The sequence below is a fragment of the Blastomyces gilchristii genome, assembly GCF_000003855.2.
Source record: "Blastomyces gilchristii SLH14081 genomic scaffold supercont1.12, whole genome shotgun sequence".
NCBI classification, from domain to species: Eukaryota; Fungi; Ascomycota; class Eurotiomycetes; order Onygenales; family Ajellomycetaceae; genus Blastomyces; species Blastomyces gilchristii.
Window position 1 is genome coordinate 18,622 of NW_003101671.1, and position 22,187 is coordinate 40,808.

The following is a 22,187-nucleotide window of genomic DNA, read 5'->3' on the forward strand; positions in this document are numbered from 1 at the left end:
TTGCTAATGTTCTTGATCGAATAGTGACTGGTTTATTTTTTGATTGCTCTTTTGACACACGAAACCAAAATTAGAATTAGATGTAGTCGATGGCAGTATAACACGTGGGGAGCTGAGCCTGACCCTGAGGCTCCAGAAAAGCCAATTTGCAAAGGCTAAAATGAAGTCTTGAAGGGAAGTAGTTTAAAAAACATTGCCTGTTGTCTGAGAACCTTCCTCTTCCTCCTGCTTCTTAATATTGACATTCTTCCAAATGACAATGGAAGCCAGGACCAGCGGCATCATGCAGACACCAGCAATAACCATTTTTCGTTGAACGTCTGCATACGCTCCAACTATAGCGTCCCGTTCGGGTGTGCCATCGAGATAGGATATCTGCAGCTCCAAATCTCTGAAAATTTGAGCGGCCAAGGACTTGCTTTCCTCCGGGAGTCGCTGATATAGCTGGCTGGGAAGAATGTTATTCCACATAGCACCTGCAATTGCGAGACCAACAGAGGCACCGATGGAGCCGAACAGGCCCCAAATTGCGAGCACGACTGCAACTTCCTGGTGACTGACGACTGACATGACGGCAAGCTGGCCGCAGACAGAGAAGAAGCTGGTACCAATACCAACAAGGACTTGAGTGATGGTTACAGGGCCGATATGAGTGTCAGGCTGCCGGAAAGGGATCAGGAGTGCAGTTCCGAGAAGCATAAATGGGACACCTATGTACGCGGCCCATTTGAAGTTTCCGGTATATCGAATCAAGCTACAACAAAGAGATAAGTAGCTTCCTGGCAGGGTAAACTCATGGTTGCGTGTCGTAGGAAGTACTCACAAGCCAATCCACGGCGCTAAGATAGCGGACGAGAGCGAGAACGAGTTGAGAACGTAGCCAGCAGTAGTGATGCTTAGCCTATGGACAACGATAAGGTAAGAGTTGAAATAGGCATTCCAACAACTAAATGGAGTGTTTAGCGTTCAATTATTAGAACTGTCAACTGGAATTTCTGATATTAATTATGAAGACGTTAGGGGAGACTAACAAAGCTGACGCGAACATAACACCGTATAGCAAGCAGGAGCCAACGATAGTAGGTTGCTTGAGATAGTGGAAGGGAAGAAATTGCACAGGGGCAAGAAATCTTTCCCAGCAGACGAATAGGGCCAAGCAGACAACCCCAACGACCTCCATGGCAATGATATACCCAGTCGCCCAACCTTTTGGGGCATAAACCACAATACTAAAAGGGAGGAGAATCAAGGCGAACGCAGCCGTAATAAGGACAATCCCCACGACTAGATATAATCCTCTGATCAGACTTCGACATGGCTGAAATAGCGTTAGGGACGAGGACATGCAAAAGAAATAGAAACATACCATCAAACTGAACGAAATGATATTTGATCGATTCCCACAGGGTGCGGCCAGATTTTTCTTTATTAAGAAACCCCGCCTTTACGGATTTTCGCTCCATGAATATCATGATAACTACGACTGGAAGGCTGACTCCAACAATCATAATAGAAAAGGCTCCAAAAGCCCACCGGAAGTTCAGGTTGGTATAAAACAGGTCGGCGATCTTGGGACCAGCAAATGTACTCGCGATAGTGGGAGTATTGTTAATGCTGAACATAATCATTCGGTTTCTCAGTGTAGTCATATCGGCCAACATGACATCGACACAATAGATCATACCGATGTGCCCAGTCCAATAAAGAGTATGGGCGCCGACATACGCTTCCATGTTTTGGCAAGTTGCCTTCATGATCAAGCCGACAATAACAAGGACAAGCATGAAAAGGTAACCTTCGATGCGGCCCCAGATGTCGACAATCTTGGCCAGCGTGAGTGTTGAACAGCCACTAAGGATTGTGGAGACGATGCTGACACTGGCAAGGAGTCCATGTTTCTCAAACGAAGAGGTGATGAACGGGTTGAGTGCGAATTGAACGGAAGTCAAGAGCATGTCAACAAAAGACACCATATAGAGCCTAATCATCGCGAGAATCAGTCAACACGGTCACACAAGCAGAGGCTACTCGGAAGGGAACAGGCTCACAGGGAGAAGGTGAGCCATAGAGTCTTCTTCGACCAAACAGAAGCGACAGCCCGAACCCGCTCAACACCGGGTTGAAAGTCCGCAGAAGACTTGTCTGAGTCATGTAAAGGATGAACATTTGCCCCAGGAACTCCCTTGACACAATTCTCGTGCGCACTGTTCTTCTCCATGTCGGGGGTTTCTTTTGAGACGGCCACCATGATGATCAAACCTGCGCAAAGAGTAGAAAGACAAAAAAGGTGTAGAGTGCGTCGAATGAATGTGGGAGAGCATTTTTCCTCCAGCACCTGGGTATTATTCTCTGCTATTAAAGCACGAAGAGAGCGGGGACCGCACTGAGACGAAAAAATCGAATATCACCAATCGGAAGATTCAAAGGAGCCAAACTCCCACTAAGGTTGATACCAGGAGAAGAAGCGGGAAGTATTTTGACTACAAAATAGTCTAGAGTTGGGGGAAACCAGTAGAAAAGCTCCGACTCATCAGATAATTCGCGCAGTGGTCATCAGATAAGATGAGGTGGGCCCATCTTATCTGATGGTATTCGCTTATGACAGCGGCTAGGCTCGCCGAAAACGCCAGCGGAACTGAGATTTATTCTCGTATAAGTGGGGGTGTCGGGGACTCGGGGCAGGCAAAAGCCTCTTCCGCGTGGTGGCATGAGCAGGAATTCATTATCCGAGGCACCATTTCATTGAAAATTGAAAATTTATATCTGTAGACAATACTACAGACATTCATCTCAAAAGTTCTTTCTTATATTGTGGTTCGGAAGAACGTGCGACTGCCGGATAATAACGCGGCCGCTTCTGAACATGCTTACGAACATAAAGGGGCCATAGCAGCCACTAATTAATTTAGTATAATGTATATAAGAAGCTGGTGTACACCTGTAATTGTATGCTGACTCACACAACCTTTGAATTATATCTGATAGTATGTCTAAAAACCAGTGAGAAGTGCAGACTTCTTCAGAATGTGATAATTTCATCTACAAAGTAATTCATAGTTATCATGTCAGAGTGGTTCTAAACATCTCAAAAGATAGTGTATAAAGAAGTGATAAGTGAAAGAGCATCTGATTGATACTGCTCTACTTGTTGAAGAAAAACTTCATACTCAGATGTAGACTAGTCACTGAGATAATAAATTTTCATTTAATCTCATTTAATCTGAGCTCATTCATTTCTTAGTATGAATCTCACTGAGACTAGTAGTTAAAAAAATATGTAAAGTGACTATATATCAGATCTTAAAATAGAATCATAACTTGAAAAAAATGAGAAAATGATCTCATTTAATCTTATTTAATTTCATTCTTAGTATAAAGTTACTAGTTTTAAATATTTTAAGGTTTTTTTTAGACTATTTTTAATTTTTTAAAAAGTAACACTTTTTAATAATACTTAAATAAGATTTAAAATCATTTAAAGTAATAAAAATAATTTAAATTGAGAAGTGAAAATTATAATCTTATTTGAAAAATGTAATAAGAGTAGATAGTATGTCTCACTGAGATAGTATAAGACTACTATCTAATGTTAAAACTGTGTAATGAGATGTAAGAAATCCCGCTTCTCACAGATTCTTTACCTCTATTTCTATCTCTTATGTAATCAATAGAGTTAGCAGCTCTTGACTACATACAACTATATAGAATGAAGTTCAGAAATACTATTTATAACTCAGCTTAAATACTATTATATATTTAATCTCTACATTTTATCTTTCTACTGTGAATACTTCTAGTAGTTAACTGTATATATTATATCAAGCTGTAAATACCTGAATAATTATCTATAAGCACTTATTCTTATATTTTAAGCTCAGTGAGTCAGTAATTACTTATTATAACTAAAAGAACTAGAAATTAATATACTTTAACATCTGTGAAGTCTACTATAGATACTCAGAAGCAGTTACTTAAATCATGAATAATCTTTATAAAAAAAGTCTTAGAGAACTTATTAATTATTTACAGATTATTATTCTCTACATTTATAATAGAGAAACTCTCTGAACTTATAAATAAATCAATCTCAGTGAAGAACATTCTTGAGCATTTTCTACAGAATCAAGCTATTTTTCTATAAGAAATACTTACTGTCTGTAAACACTCTTAAACTGAGTCTCTAAATATAATCTTCAGAGATATTTATAAACTGAAAAGAAACTTTCTTAAGCTGTGACTACTTAAGATTACTTACTGAACTACAATCTATAAAAGCTTTTATAAGTTTGTATTTGAAATTGACTCCCTAGTCTGACTATATAATATAAAAGATAAAGAAGCTGTTATTTATATAATAATAGATCTCTACTACACTAAAGTCAAGAACTGGTTGAATTATTTAGAAAATAATTATATAAGATCTCACTAATCTGTTCTCAAGATCTATCTAAAGAATAAGTTGAGAGACTCTGTAAATCAGACAGAGAATATCTAAACTGTAATTATTAATATTAGAAAAAGAGATGAGAAATCTGATAAAGATTACTTACAGTAGATTATAAAAATATAATATGAATTAGAGTCTGTGAAAACAGAACTCTGAAACAAGACCTGAATAATAATATTTATAAAGAGACTGAATAAAGATATACAGAATAAGCTTATTAAGTAAGACTCTAAGTTCTTAACTCTGAATAAACTGATAACTCTTATTTATCACTTACAGATCACTGTAAGAGTCACAGATCTGTAAAGAGTAAATCACTGATCAGCTCTGTAAGAGTTAGAATAATAGAGAACAGATTTACTGAGAAAAGATAATAAGATATAGAGAGATTCATATTTAACTACTAAGTAGAGAGAGAGAGCTTTATAAGCTTCTATAAACAGACTATATAATAGAGAAATTAAGAAAAACAGTCTTTACTTTATCTATTCTAAATCAGAACATCTCTGTACAAACTGTCTGAATAAATCAAAATAGAAATTTAAGAAGTGACAGACAGAGTCAGCAACAGTCTTCTAAAAAGTCTTAAAGCTAATACCTGAATCTGTTACTTCTTCAATGAAAATATATGATTACAGAGAGAGATTACACTGCAGTACTACTATCTTATCAGTATAAGAAGTATTGATAAACTCAGAATCTCAGATCACTGTAGTGTTTCTAAAGCTTATAAAATGAATAAGCTAAGTGATGAAAACTGAGAATCTGCTCTTATAATAAGCAGAGTGTGAGAACTCAGATCTGAGAGCTGAGAGACTTATAAGAGTGATCTTTGAATTACAAGATCTCTCTGAAATCTGGAGAAGATTTATAGAAACTGTGATTATCACAGACATCACAGATAATATATACTTGAAACTTGTATAACTTCAAAGACATAATTCATACATAGCTGTTTATGAGTCAGGTTTATACTTTCAATCAGTGTTAATAGACTTACTTATGAAGATAGAATCAGTTAATACTGCAGAGTTGATTAGAGAAAATAAGTCTATCTATATAATAACTTTATAAATGTCTGAGAACTTTATAATCATGAAAACTGAGCTTCAGATATCAGAGAAATACTGAGATCTTAGATATTCAGCTCAGTAAAGACAGCTGAGCTTTCTTCTCATTATAAGAAGAATCTAATAATAGATTTGATAGAAGAGTAGAAATTCTTCTAAGAATCAATCTATAAGCTCTCTCATTATGAGACAGAGATCTTATAAGTCTATGTAAAGAAGAATCTGAAGAATGACTTTATCTGATCTTCACAGATCTTCACAGAAGCCTCTGTGATATTTATGAAGAAGAAGAATAAAGATTTCAGATTATGTGTAGACTACTGTGACCTGAACTTCAAGATAATAAAGAGTCACTATTTTCTATCTCTGATTGAGAATGAAATCAACTGTCTTACAGAAGCTGTTATATTCATATAACTGAATATAATTAATATATATACACAGCTGTGAATACAGTCTGAGAATAAATGAAAGACTGTCTTTAGAACTGTACTGAGATTATTTAAATATCTAGTGATATCTTTTAGTTTGACTAATATCTCTACAGCATTTCAGTCTTTTATTAATAAAATACTTTGTGTATATCTGAATATCTTTGTGATAATATATCTGTATAATGGAATAATGTACTCTGTGAAGAAGAAAGAACACACTGAGTATATATAAAGTATGTTAAAGATCTTAGATGAGACAGAACTGTATATTAAGCTTATAAAGTGTAACTTCAGTATCTATTGAATTAATTTTCTAGAATATGTAATTATCACAGATAATATTCAGATGAAATCTTCACAGATTGAGACTACTCTATTATAATCAGAGTTAACTAGTATTCATGAGATTCAGATCTTTCTGAACTTTGTGAATTTCTATAGATATACTGAAGAGTGAAAATAAGAAGAAGTCATTCTATAAATAAAGAATGAAAAGATTGTTGAGAAGAAAGAACTGTGTAAGAGACCTACGCCGAATAGATCGGTATTATATTGATAGGTCTTATATAACAAAGAGAAAAACATTAGAGAAGGAAAAGAAAGAGAAAGTGTGAGAATCAGTGATTAAAGTGAATATTTATATTCATATGTGATAATGTATGCAGTGGAGCTTCGGAGCGGAAGAATCTACACATGTTCATGGCAGCTGTGAATCAGTGATTGAGAATGAGCAAGAATCAGAGCATACATGTTCAAGAATGAAGCAGTTGAAATCTGTGAAGTGTAACAGAATAGTCTATATAATTGATCAGGCACAGCTCATCACATTAGTCTCTTCTTTTCAGAAGCAGTTCTCATCAGTCAAGAGCCTCTGTTTCAGATAATATGAAACTCAGAGTTCAGGTCAGATAATTATATCTAACTCATTTTACAAGATATTGTCAGCTGCAGCTGCAGAGTCTCTCATTGAGAATATTCTCAATCTCTGACTCAAGCTCATTATCTTCTTCTATGATGTCTGATGACTGTTAGTTGAAAGTCAGTTGAGAAGAGAATGAGTCAGTGACAGTGTGATAAAGCAAGCTTGTGTGCAAGATATCATGAATTTCTGATAATGTGTTAAAACAGTAGTTGTGACTATCTAGAACTTCTATCACTTTATACTTGATATGATAGTAATTCAGTATATGAGATGAACATGTGATCTGTATATTCTTAAGATTCAATCCTATCAGATCTTCTATCTTATATTGTTCAGTGAAATCTCAGTGAACATTGATTCAATCTTCTTAATTCTGTTTAATACTTGTCATGAAGGCTTCTGCTCAATCACAGACATCTCAGAGTTTCATTACTATATTGTTGATAATCTGAATCAGACTGCAGAGATTCAGTGTGAAATGTATGATTTCTAAAAGATTCAGTACTTTCATGTGATATTCATGTATGAGAAAGAATGAGCTTATATCTGTTAAAATAATATCTTGATCATTGATAGCAACCTCTGCATGTAGAAGAAGATCATGTCAATCATCTTGTAAGTAATTGTAGAACTTACAAAGATAATTCTTCATAGTCTGAATTATTCATTCTGACATATCATCAGTCTTGAGATGATAGACAGTTGACAGAGAGTGTGTAATCTTGAGAACTTGACAGATTCTTATTCAGAGAGCACTTATAAATTGACAGCTCTTATCTGATACTATAGATCTCAGTAATTCATACATTTAATAGAATAGACTCTGTAGAAAAGCTTCAGTGACTTATTCAGTATTCATTTTATTACAAGGTTTTAATATTATATCTTTGCTCAATCAATTCATGATAATCAGAATATTTCTACAACTCTTACTCTCAGAGAGATTGACAGTGAAGTTAATTGTCACATCTTATCAGATTCTATTGAGAATATCAAGTGATTTCAGCAGATCTTTTCTACAGTTCTTTCATAAAATGATGAAAGAACAATGATTGCAGTTTCAGATGAAGTGTCTGATGCTGTTTAATATCTCAGATCAGTAGAATTCTCAGAAGATCATTCTATACAGTTGTTCACAGCCTGAATAATCAGTTATATATAAATCATGTATCTCTTGTATTATCTGAGTGTGTAAGAGTTTGAAGTGAGAGACTCAGCATTGTTTACAGAATTGTAGAGTGTTATTATTATTGATTGAATATTCTGAGATGTCAGTTTTTATACATAGTTCTGAGGAGAATTGAGATGCTTCTTGTTATACTGCTTCAGTGAGTGCTTGAAGAAGTTGATCAGTTTAAGCTGTTATATGTCATAATTCATCTAGTGTAGGTTCAGAAGAAGTTGAGATATCAGTATCAGTATCAGTATCAGTGTCAGTTCAGAGAGGGAGTATTCTAATCAGAGAAGTATGTATAGTGTTATAAGTTGTTTCATCTTAATCAACTAATATCTTCAGATCTAGAAGCTGATGTTCTTAGTTCATTCAACAGGTGTCTGCTACATTGAAAGGCATATCTTACTCTCATTATGAGAGGGCATCTGTTATCAAGTTCTGACTGCCAGAATAGTAGTGTATTATAAAATGAAAGCAGCTTAATAACTCAGACTATTATATCTATTATTTAATAAGTTTACAGATAGTTATGAAGTATTTGAGATTTTTATAATCTATGATTATCTCAAATTCAGAGACACTTCAGAGTTCAGAGTCTCATTCTTCTAAACAGTGTATTATTATGTGAAGTTTCTTATTATAGATCTCATAATTGCATTCAGTGAGACTCAGTTTCTTAGATATGAAGACACATGATTATAGAATATTTTTATTATTATATTACAATATCACTTCTTCTGTTATATAGTCAGAGAAATCAGTCTTAATAACTGTTTCATGATCAGAATTGAATATTATCAGTAGAGAAGTATTAATGAACATCTTCTTCATCTGTATAAATACTGCTTCAGTGTCTGCTGATTATTGAAATACTGAGTCTTTCTTAGTAAGATCTGTAAGTGATCTCATAATATCTGAGAAGTTTCATATAAATTGCTGATAGAAGTTAGTGAATTCAATGAAACTTCATATATCTTTCACAGTACATGGAGCTTTTCATTTAAGAATAACAGAGATCTTCTCAGAATTCATTCAAATCTTCTTATCAGCTTCTATGATGAAATCTAAGTATTTAGTACTCTTAACTTTGAAATCACACTTGTTAATATCAATTGATAGTTCTGCTTCTTATAGTTATTGTAATACTCTTTACACATGCTCTTGATACTCTTTTCTGAATTAATCAGTGAAGATGAGAATGTCATCTAGATAAGTAAATACAAACTTATCAAGAAAATCTCAGAGTGCTTAGTTGATATACTTCTGAAATATACTGAAAGCATTAGTCAGTTCAAAGAGTGTGACTATTCATTCAAAGAGATCATAATGTGTTTGAAATACTGTAAGTCATTCATCTTCTTCAGTGATACAAATCTTATGAAATTCAGTGATGATATCTAGCTTTGTAAATCATTGAGCTCACTCAATTCATGCTAGAGTTTCATTAATGAGAGATAAGAGATATCAATCTTTCTTTATCAATCTGTGCAGATCTCAGTAGTTCACACAGAATCAGAGTTCTTCATCTGACTTCTTTGCAAAGAGAATAGAAGCAGCAGTGAAAGAGTTACTAACACACATAAATTTCTTATCTAACAGATCATTGAGTGTCTTCTGAGGAAGAAGAAGTTCATCTTGAGACATATTATAAAGAAGATCTCACAGTGACTTAAGATTCTTATCATTCTTCTTTTCTAACTTGATACTGTGATTCACTTCTGAGCCTTGTAAAGAAGATATATTTATAATATTATCTTGTTGAAAGATATCTAGATATTCATGATATTATTGAGGAAGTTTTATGTGAGAATCTGTTATTATAGTACAGAATAACTTTTCTAGAGCTTTCTTGATATTAATCAGACTGGCAGAATAGATTAATACATAGTTCTGCTATTAGTAACTTTATCAGTGACTCTGTTGATGATTTTAATGACTTCTTTTTCAGAGTATTTCATAAGTATTGACAGAGATCTGTGTCAGGTTCATAGTCTTGTGAATATCATTTTCATGAATTCTATCATTATTAGGAAATATTAAACTGCTGTTTCAAGCATTTAATAAGATATCTTATTCAGATAGTCAGACAAGTTCTAACATCAGATTATAATCAAGATTATCAACTTTATATGCATAGATGTCTTATTATTATTATTATTATTCTTCAATTATATATGTTTACAGTCAGAGACTATGACATCTACCGGAGAACTTTTAGTTCCCAGGGTTTTTCCTATATCTGTAAAGTGAACTATTATACATTCATCAATTTCAGATATGCAAAATCAGAAAATTCCAGCTCAGAATATAAAAACTGTTCACAAATTGCAGTGTTTTAACATCTTCTGATACTTTGAAATCATTTAACAATATCATGACAAAAGAAAAGAGAACACAGTCTTAAAGATAGACATATTAAATAGAATAGAAAGGAATTGAAAGAAAAAGATAAAGTAAAGAGAGACTGTAACAAAACAAATTATTAAAAGATAGTATATAGCTGTTTTAACAGACTATATCTGATTGATTTCCTTCTCTTCATATTCAGATATTTCTGAATTTAGCCATTTTCTTATAGCTGCTTGAGTTTCTGATAGAAAGTCTATTAAGTATTTAATTCCTGTCTCAGTTGAGAATAAGAATCTCATATTTAATTGATTTAGATCATACTTCTCTTTCAATCTGACTCTGAGATTGTTGTATAATGCACAGTGTATTACAATATACTCAGAATTTTCATTTATATTGCAGAATGAGCATTCTATTGAGTCAAATCTATCATCAAATCTTTGTATGTAAGATTTGAAATAGCCATGTCCTAGTTTCAGCTGTATTATAGATGAGAATATTTTCTTTTTACATTTAATTGAACAAGATTTTCACTTGAGTTTTGTTTCAAATCTTGAATAATGTACACTCTTCTTTTGTTTCTGCCAGCTTTCATTTCACTTGTCTAAACAAGATTCTTTTATTTTTCTCTTTATAAAAGATCAGGACATAATTTTTTGAATAGATCTGCTTAATTCTGCACTCTTTTTTACAGCTGAATCAGTCAATTCATTATCATGAATATTCATATGAGCAGGAACTCAGTGTAGATGAATTATTAGCTTTGATATTCTTCTCTTTTGAATTTTCAAAACAGAGGTTAAGATCAGTTCAAGAATTATTTAATCATTATGAATCTGACTATTTCTAAGTCTTTTTAAAGCAGCTTGACTATCAGAGAATATCTATATCTCTTTCAAACTATTTTCTCTTTTATAAGATTTTATTTCAATGAGTTTGAAAGCTTTCACTATTACAAATAGTTCAGCATCAAAGACTTCAGATTCACAGTCTAAATTTCAGAAATCTGAGATAAAATTGATATTATCTTCAGAATAAGCAATGTCTGTATCTAATCTATTCAAATTCTCATTTTTTAAGCCATCTGAATAAATCAGAATAGAGTCTTTTATATTAATTGTAGAAATTCTCTTCAAATGCTGTTCATATTCTTTCTCTTTAGATAGTTCACTTATTTGTAAATCTATAAGAGATTCAAGCTTTTCTCTTCAGAGAGATAACTTCTCATGATCAACTTTTTCAACATTTAAAGAAGAAAATTGATTTTTAATCAGAGAGTATAGTCTGTACAGTTAAGAAAATATTTTCCTTGAAGAATTATTTTCATTTCAATCAAGAAATCTATTTCAACCCAGTTCATTTCCAGAGTTAATTGATGAAAATAAAGAAGAGACTCTTTCTCTGATTATATGATTTGAGCTCATCTTTATAACTCTCTGAGCATAGTTCATACAGGCCTTTTCAAATCTAATAGTAGAAGAAGAAATTAAAGCTTCAATTTTCATTGCTTTAATAGAAGATGATTTAAATACTCTCAGAATTCTTCTCAAGACTCTGTTTTACAGACTGTGAAAGAGTTCAGTGAAATTCTCTTGATTATTTCATCAAACTTGATCTTTATAATGAACTACTGATGTAATACAGGCTATATATAACTATCTCATAGCCTGAAAGAATAGACCTCTCTCTGTATTTGATAGTGTGATTATGTTGTTAATAGTCTTTCTGCCTTGACAGTTCTTTGTTCAATGTGATATTTAAAATTCAACTTAAAGTTTAATCATACTTCTAATCATTTGACATTTACACTGAGTTTAATCTCTCTATTTAAAAGAGGTAGAGATAGTTCTTTCTCATTGAATCTAGAAAAGAAATGAATTAACTCAGTTTTATTCATATTAAATTGAATTTGATTGATATCTACTCTAACAAAGATTTTCTTTACAGCTTCTTCAATCACTTTCAAATTCTCTTTGATTGTTTTTAAGCTGTAGACTAGATCAATATTATTCATATAACTCAGAGATCACACTATTCTCATATTTCTATTTTTGAATACATATGCAGTGTATATTATAAATAAAATAAGTGAGATTGAAGATTCTTGCAGTACTTCTATTTTTATCTCAGTCTTATCTTATTTCATTTCATTAAAGAAAAGTTGTATAATTCTTTTAGATATAAAACAGTTAACTCATTTTATTAGAGAAAGTGACAGTTTTAACATCTTCAATATCTGAATTAACTTTGACTTTGAAACATGATTAAATGCTTCTTTTATATCAATAAAAACTGCAGTTGAGACCAGATCTTCATGCTTTGCTATTTGAATATTATGAATAACTGAGAGAACAGTGTCAATTGCAGAACACTGTTTTCTATCTCTCATTTATTCACTGAATAAAAGAGAATTACTGATAGAGCTTATAAAAGATAGTTGAGTAGCTATTATCTTTTCTAAAATCTTTTCTAGACAGTTCAATAGAGATATTACTCTATATGACTTAGAAATTGAAGTTTTTCTATTAGATTTTATAAGAATAACTTCAGTGGCTTCTCTTCAGTATTCAGAATGATATTCATTTTTCAAGAGATTGAAAAAGAGCTCAAAATATTCATTCTTTAAGTAGAAGTATGTATTTTGAATAATTAAGTGATTAATTGACTCAGGCTCTGCAGCAGTTTTGACTGAACTTGAGAAGACAGCTGACTCTAATTCATCTTGAGTAAGATCAGGCCATTCCCAGTCATTTTCATTAATATAGTTGAGAAGTGATATATTCTCTTTCTCTTTCTCTGAATCTGATAAGTTTTGAAAGAGAGTTCTTATAAAAGCTTGACATTTTTTCTCAAAAGAGTTTGCTGTATATGAGTCATTCTGAAACTCATATTCTAAGAATGAAAGTTTTGCTACACTTCTTATTTTAGTATAATTAAAAGCTTTAAAAACTTTCTTTTCTTATACTTCTTTAAGAAATTTATTCCAGCAGTCTGTTTTAGCTCTTGTAATATCTGAAAAATATTCATTTCTGACAGCTTTGAACTCTTTATCAGAAATTATATCATTCTTTCAATCTCTTCTAGTAGTAGTCAATTGTTTTCTTTTAGATGTGATATTCTCATTTCATCAAGATTTTAAATACTCAGAAGACTTTCTCTTTAAAATATTATCTTTAACACTTGCTAGAATAATAGATGTAATGAGCTTCACTCTATTCTCAAGCATTTCATTTAAGATATCTTGACCAGGATTTCAATATAGCTCACTCTGTCTTTCAGATTTTAACAGTTTTATGCTTTCTTCAACTGCCTTTCAGTCAGCTTTTTCAAAGTTAAACTAATTAGAGAGAAGAGAGTTTTCACTCATTTATTCTTCACTCAGTTCAATATTAAATTGAATAATCTTATGACCTGATTCTGATGTCTCATTTAAATCAATAAATCAGTTTACAAGTCTTTTTTTCATTAGATTTTATGATATGAAGATTAGATCTATAATACATTTCTGTTTCATGTCTTTTCTAAAGAATGTTTGTTAATGGGACTTGTTAACTAAATCTATTAAATGCTTAAAGATTCATTCAATCAGATTATCAGCTCTTACTGCTCTTTTACATTCTGAATTTCATCAGAAATGATGTGTATTGAAATTTTCTGCAATTATAGAGTTTCTTGATGAAGTTATGTTCAGAAACTCTCTATTAATTGTTCAGATATTATTATTTTTCTTCAATGACTTTTCATTATAGATATTTATAAGCTGTATAGTATTAAACTCATTCTCTTTATCTATAATATCACTCATCAGAATATCAAAGTCAGACATGATATTAAATCTTAGATTAAATTAATATCTTGATCTCTTTCTTTCATAGATCACTACTCTTGACTTTATCTCAGACTTTTGAGATATAAAGCAGTAGTAGCTTAAATGAGAAATAACATATTTTTACTCAGCATCAAAATTCAGCTTCTGAAGCAGTATAAAATCAACTTTTTATTTAAATACAATTTGAAGATAAGAATAAATACAATTTGAGTTTCTATTTATATTATTTTGAATAAATGTGATTTTTGAAGAGTTTTTAAACTTTTTTGATTATTTTTGTTATATATTTATACTAAAAGAGAGTAGAGTAGAATCTAATCACTATTATCAGACAGTAGATTATAACTATTCTGAAAAGTAGAAATCTCAACTGCTTGTATTATATCTAGTTTATTATCAGAGTCATTTCTCAATTCTCTAATCTTAACAGAAGTTTGAGAATTCAAATTCTATTTACATTTAGCTGAAGAATTAAAGTTTGAAGATTTAGATAGTTAAGAGTTTCTTCTTTTTAAGCTTACAGTTATGAGTTTACTGATTTAACTATTCTCTTCAGTTCTAGATTTACTTTGAGCTTTATCTTTTCTCCAGTTCTTTTGAGTTCTTGAAGTAAATATACATTCTTTTGAGCTAGATGCATGTTTTTCTTTGCAATTAGAGTATTTAAGCAGAGTATATTGACATATTTCATCTCTTTTTGAGTATGTTTCACATTTATACTCACTAGTTTTGTGATCTCTGATACAGAATGTACATTTTAAGTCTCTGAAATAGAAGATTGTAAAGTATTCATATCTCTGACAGTTTGAATACTGTGTTTGAGCTTTGAGATTCATTCTTAAGTCTTTGTATTCATGAACTCTCATTTTCAAATCTGCTACTCTTACTTCAGAAATCTTTGACTGTTTAAGTATCTTTATATATACTAGAACAGAGACATTTCTTCTGCTTTGTCTAAACTCAATTGAATTTAGTTATACAGGCTCTTTTCTCAGTTGAATAGAGTTGTATTCTTCTAATTCATTTTTGAGAAGTAGTATTTCTTCTTCACAGTCAAAAATCTCAACTGAAATATTATAAAGAATGAATTTGTTCCACTTTTCATCTCTCTCAGATAGAATTATTGTGTTTAATAAAGATTCTACTACTGAATTTCAGAGATTCTCATTCTGAATAAGGAATTCTGCACTGAATTCAGACATTGTAGTCAGAATAATAGAGTTTTCAAAGAAGAATGGCTCAATTGAAGCTATAACTGATTTTTGAACTTCAATATCAGCTATCAACTGAGAAAAGAACTGCTGATTAATTTCATTTCTAATTCTGAAAATGAGATTTAAGTTTAGCTTGTTTCTTTGTAAGATATTCTGATTTGAGACTTTGAGAATAAGTCTTCTATTTCTGAAGATTTGAAAGTTTTTCTTCTTTTGTATTTTTTTCTTCACTTTTCTATGAATAGAAGTATGAGCATTATTCTTCTCAGTTTTCTCAGGATTTTAAGCATGTTTTAAGATAGCAGGTTTAGAGACAGCAGATTCAGCTGCTTAAGTATATGTTTTCTTCTGATTTAAAGAAAAAGAAGAAGTAGAAAAAGAGAAAGAAGAGTAAGATAAGAAGTCAGTGATTGTACTAGAAATTTTCAATGTTTTTTGAACTGTGTTTGAAATTCTAAGTTTGAACTTGATCATCTTCTGTAGTTATCTAGCCTGAGCATGAAGAATTAACAGAACTTCTTCATTCATCTTACTCAGATACTGCTTTTCAAGACTCTTGCTTACTTTTTCAAGTTTCTGTATTTCAAGAACTTGTTATTTCTTCATTTCTTCTTTCTTTCTTCTCTTCAGAATTTCAATCTCAGAAATAGCATTTGAGAAAGCATCTTTTTTCATATCAACTCAGTGTATTTTTGAACTCAATATTCTCACTCAATGAAAAGTTGATCAGACTGTTTTAATTGAGATATATATTGAACTCTTTTGAAAGCTTGATCAGACTACTTCAATTAAGAGGTTTCTAAGTCTGTTTTCAATTGAAAAGTTGGTTAGACTGTTTCAAAAGAAGAATATAAGACTTTTATATATAAAATATCTGATTTTTTTCACACTACTTCAGTAACTAGGTTAGATTTTTGAAGAGAATCTAATAAACTAAAATTGATTTTTGAGATAAATCAATAAAATCTTTATAATCTCTTTCTTGAGATACAGTGAGAAAAAGTATGATATCAATTGATAATAAATCAGATAATATGACAGTTTTTGAGAGAAAAACTGACAAAAAATAAGTCAATTTTTTACAGAGAAATTGATTAAAACTATTCAATTTTATTTTAAATCATTCAATTCTTCTCACACAACAAGTGTGCAACTCAAATCAGTTAATAAAGAGTATAGAAAAGAATTAAGTATTAATAAAAGCTCTTCAGTCACTGAAAAAGTAATTCTTACTTAAAAGAATATGAAATTATGACAGAAAACAGCCCTGTTTTCAATTCTTTGTAAGAATATTGTATAAAACTCAGAGAAAAACATCTTACTTTTTTAAGAGAAGTAAAAAACTATTTCTAAGATCTTTTTTTTTTTTGTATTAACTGCTGCAGAAGAATGAGATAGAAACTGCTAAGATATACACTACTGTATATCTTCTATCAAGACTTTCTCTCTTCAGAGTCTTGATATTATAGAGAATATAAGTCTGTTTCTATATAATAATATAAATATTGTCAGCAGAATGTAGAGAAACTGATTATTTATATCTTAAAATAGAAGACTTTGTCAATGATTATATCAATATAGAGTTAATTCTCAAATTCAATAGAAATCTAGTGTTGCTGTTCTCAATCTCTTACAGAATCTATTGAATATTGAGATATTAAAACTAGATTTAATATATCTCACTGTGCAGGGATTAAAGACTCAGTCAGATCTTGAGATATACTGAATTTATAGTTGTTGATGTGCTGTTAACTTGTTCTGTTGACTTATTGTTTACTGATTATGTATCAAATACTGTTGCTGAGATATCTTTTTGTATTATTCTGTCAGGGATGAGCCAGATTGAGAGAAATAGTATGAGAGTGAGACTTGATGTTGATGTCTAGATACACTGAAGACAGACTGTGAAGATTGCACTTCAGAAGTGTCTGTTGATTATATGCTTGATATTATTGCTGAGGTATCTTTTTGTATTTTTCTGCTGGGGATGAGCCAGATTGAGAGAAATAGTATGAGGGTGAGACTTGGTGTTGATGTCTAGATACACTGAAGACAGACTGTGAAGGTTGCACTTCAGAAGTGTCTGTTGATTATGTGCTTGATATTATTGCTGAGGTATCTTTTTGTATTTTTCTGCTGGGGATGAGCCAGGTTGAGAAGGGCGGTACAAGAGTGGGACTTGGTGTTGGTGTTTTGAAACATCAAAGATGGATAGGGTTTTTGCAGAGATCGCTCCTCAGATATCTCCACAACTACAGATTGGGGGTCTTCCAAAATCGAGAAGATTGGCGCATATGGCTAGGTCTCTTCACCTTACAATTTGTATGGCAATTTGGCCCGGGGTTGTGGTGTGGTAGGGGAGAATGGGGGATAATCCCACACAGGAGTTTCAAACAACGTCTGGTTCATGTTTGGCTGGATAACTCCACCACCACATGGGGTATGCAGTCGGCGATGGGGTCAAAATGCTCGTATCATCGAGGGCTTTTCGATGGATCTATCGGCGGGTTCTTATTCGAAGAATCGAGCGAGTTCGTGGTGGAGCGGTTGAGTCCTTACTGCTTGGCATAGATGTCTTCACACTGATGTTCTTCAATATCTATGTTTAGTTTCATCATGTAACAGGTGCAAACATCTTTTAAATCATTGAATTCTGTGAGAAGTCAGGGTTTTAATAAGAGAATACACTGAAGATTATGATATCTTACAACTGAAGATTTTATCATTGTATAGTGACATAGACCGCTGTCTATCATGACTTTCATATTATATATATTATCAATCACAAGTAGATACAAGAATCACATTCATTGTCATTTTCTCTTCAAATTATTATTATCTGATCTCTTCAAGCTTCTATTTATAAATTTGAACAGAAGCTAATCTTTTTCCTGTTTCATCAGAGCATTTTGATAGTTATCTTCTGAATCTTCTTCTAATGTAATGTGATTGATATGAACAGGTATTGATTTATTCTTCAAACAAGAAGACACTGATCTTTCTCTCAAGTATGAAGATACATAGGTTGATCAGCAGTTGAAAGCAATATGTTCTAATCAGTTACAGTTGATATATACTTCACATTGATGTCAATCAGCAACTTCTTCAGAAGTGATCCCAGGAACTCAGAAGCCTGTTCAAATGATGAAAACTCTTGCTTATGTATAGATATTTAAGTCTATTCAGTTCATAGCATCTATATCATTGCTGTTACTTCTCTTCAGTGCAGATGTACAAGTTGCTGAGATGTAATATCTTCTATCACTATTCTGTATACTCTTAAGCTTGATAAGATGATCATTCAATATTCAGAGCTGTGTGCAGAAATCTTCATAAGTCTCATCTTCATCTACACTTACAAGAGTCTGCAAGAGTTTGAAAGTTAATGTCTTTTTAAGCATACTAATCTTCATTTGATTCTCTCAAGATTTATCACCTACTTCTAGAATCTTGGTGTTAAAGTCAGAAATAACTGTTGTAAGAGAAGTGTTTCTCTGTCAGACACTTTATAATCAATCTAACACTTTCTGTTACATGACAGTGTCTTAGAACAGAATATCAAGATATTTGATGATGTTGTCAGATGTTCACAACACTGATTTACATGCTTTTATTAATGAATGAAACTTCTGTTTCACACAATTCTTTAATTGTTCATTGATATACTAATTTTGATTGATTAATAGACTGATGACATCTTCATCTACACTCAGTTTCACAAGCATTTTCATTCTTCATAATGAGTAAAGAGTGAGATCAGAAGCATTAAAATATGCAGAAGCATCTAAGTGTTCTTTCAGTGCTTTTATATTTGATTCTGTAGATATTGAAATTGCATGAGTTTCTTGTTGTGCTAATTATTGAATCTCTTCATATTAACATTATTGAGTTGCATGCATATCAGCTATTTATTGTTGTTGTAATTTCAACATTGCTCAGAGTCACTGTGACATCATGTCTATGCTCGCGTTCGAGGGTTTCATATTATTATTAGACATGATTATATCGATTATCAGATGTGTAATTGTATGAATATCTCATACATCTGAGGTCAGAACTCTCAGATCTTTCACTAACATTATCTTTGTAAGATCTTATTGCAGAGCCAGAGCGACTGGCAAGTAAGCTTCTATCTGGAAACTCAGTGTTCACTTAACTGTTTGACTATTTCTCTATTTCTTACACATTATTACATGTTTGAATATCTCAGTGAGTAATCATTTCTAATAAGGAGACAATGAATGTTTTTCTAGTATAAGAGGCCTACACTGAATAGATCAGTATTATATTGATAGGTCTTATATAACAAAGAGAAAAACATTAGAGAAGAAAAAGAAAGAGAAAGTGCAAGAATTAGTGATTGAAGTGAATATTTATACATGTATGTAGTGATGTATACAGTGAAGCTTCAGAGCGGAAGAATCTATACGCATTCATAGCAGCCGAGAATCGGTGATTGAGAATGGCTGAGAATCGGAGCATATGCATTTGAGAATGAAGAGGTTGAAATCTGTGAAGTGTAATGGAATAGTCTATATGATTGATCGGGCGCAGCCTGTCACAAACTGTGAGAACTTTCTTATCTCAGAAGCTCACAGAGTTTTTATAAGATTGAAGCAGATATTTATAAATACAGTAATACTGTTTTACTTTAATTTCTTACTCTTAATCAGATTAAAGATAGATATCTTCTTCTTTATAATTTCAGAAATAGTCTTATAACTACAGTTAAATAAGAACTGAGTTTCAGTGATCTTTTTCTCATAGAAGATGCAATCTGTGAAGATTAACTATGACATTTATAATCAGAAGCTTCTTATAATAGTGAAATTCTTTCATTACTGATATCACTACTTTGAGAGTCTTGTAACAGTGATTACTGTTAGAACTGATCATGACAGTATATAATAGTTTACTTCAATCAAGACACTTTCACAGTGATAGATCTGCTAAGCTCAGAGACTGAGTGAGATCTGATTCAAGATAGAGTATATTAAGAAAACTAAGAACTTGACAGACAGACTCTCTCACAGATCTGACTATATTAAGAAGACTAGAATAATAGATACAGAGAGACTAGAGAAGATAGAAAAGCTTCACAGAATGCTCAGACTGAGTGTTACAAAGAGATTAACTGAAGAGTCTCTCAATTCTCTGTGAGAGAAGAGAAAGAAGAGACAAAAGAAATCTGTATAACTACTCTCTATAACACTGAGAGTTAACACTCTGAGAATCTCTGTAAGAATTCTTAAAGAGAGTATCTATAATCTGAAAAGTTTGCAGACTTTAAGAAGTACTGTGAAAAACCTGATATAAGAAAAAACAGAGTATAAGTTTTTATAAGATCTTCTGTTCAGATTATCTGAACTGTAACTAAAGAATGAATATACTCAGTATATTCAGAAAGTGCTCACAGCAGAGATTAATTCTGCAGAATTAAAGAATTGAAAAGACTTAAATAATTTCTTATAAAGAGAGAGTCAGATTTATGTATCTATAAATGAGTTTCTATATATAGAACTTATTAAAAGATATCATGACTCTTCTCTAATAAGTTATTTTATAGATATTAGAACACATGAGTTATTTATAAGAAAATACTTCAGATCAAAGATATAAGAACTTATAAAGAATATAGTAAATTCTTATACTATTTATCAGAATTCACAGATAGTGTAGTTCAGATTATATACAGAGCTTACTTCTCTATTCATTCTATAGAAATCTTGAAAACAGCTAGAAATAAATATTCTTATAAGTCTCTCTGAAAGTAAGAACATATATAATATCTGCTTCAACAGTATGCTAATAATAGTAGATTACTTTATCAAGATAATATACTTTATACTTACTTATAAGAACTTAAAGTCAAAGAATTTAACTCATATCTTTATTCATAATATAATTTAATTGCATGAATTGCCTGTAAATATTATCTCAGATAGAGAATTAATCTTTATAGAGAAGTTCTAATTTAATCTGATAACTATACTAAAGATTTTATAAGATCTAAGTATAGCTTTTCATCAATAGACAGATAATTAGATAGAATATCTAATAAGTATATTAAAACAGTATCTGCAGTGCTTTGTTAATTACAATCAGAATAACTGAGTGTATTGATTATTGCTTATAAAGTTTATATATAACAACTTAAAACATCTTAGTATACATAAAACCTTCTTTGAGATACTTACTGAGACTTATTTATGAATAATCTTAATAAATCTATAAGAGTACACTATAGAGTGTGATGATATCTGTGAACAGACTGAGAGAATTCAGAATATTCAGAAGAAAGCCTGTGAATTCTTGAGAAAGATATAAGAGTATTAGAAGAGATACTATGACTTCAAGCATATTATAAAGAGTTTTAAGAAAGATAATAAAGTCTGACTGAGTGTAGAACATATTATTATATAGAGATCTAGTAAGAAGCTGAATCTCTTACAGACAGAGTTTTAAAAAATTATAAAGAAAATTAGCTTATAGTTCTATAAATTAAAACTGTTATCTGAGTTATAAATATATAATATTTTTTATATCTCTTTACTCTGTGAATATAAGGAATTCTCAGAAGAGAACTCTATGACTTATTACTCTATTTATAAAGTACTAGAGAGTGAAAGAAAATATCAGATTAAAGAGATCATTAACTCAGAGAAGTGAGATCATGAGCTTTGATTCAAGATTCAGTGATAAGAGTATTCTGATAAGATGAATATGTTCATTTAAGAATTATCTGAGT

At 31.4% G+C, this 22,187-nt stretch overlaps 2 protein-coding genes across 2 annotated transcripts; one reads left to right on the forward strand and one right to left on the reverse strand.

The window, feature by feature from the left end:
- Positions 1–212: 212 nt before the first annotated feature.
- BDBG_05798 (siderophore iron transporter mirB) lies at positions 213–2,248 on the reverse strand (the record flags this gene model as incomplete). The annotated part of the gene is made up of 5 exons (XM_002623578.2): positions 213–754; positions 824–946; positions 1,032–1,284; positions 1,367–1,980; positions 2,049–2,248. Coding segments are annotated over 5 exons (1,731 nt in total), but the record flags the coding sequence as incomplete, so codon positions are not given.
- A 15,333-nt stretch (positions 2,249–17,581) lies between these two features.
- Positions 17,582–18,010, forward strand: BDBG_05799 (uncharacterized protein; the record flags this gene model as incomplete). Its single annotated transcript, XM_002623579.1, has 1 exon — positions 17,582–18,010. The coding sequence occupies one exon, from the start codon at positions 17,582–17,584 to the stop codon at positions 18,008–18,010; it is 429 nt and encodes a 142-aa protein (XP_002623625.1).
- Between the last annotated feature and the right edge of the window lie 4,177 nt (positions 18,011–22,187).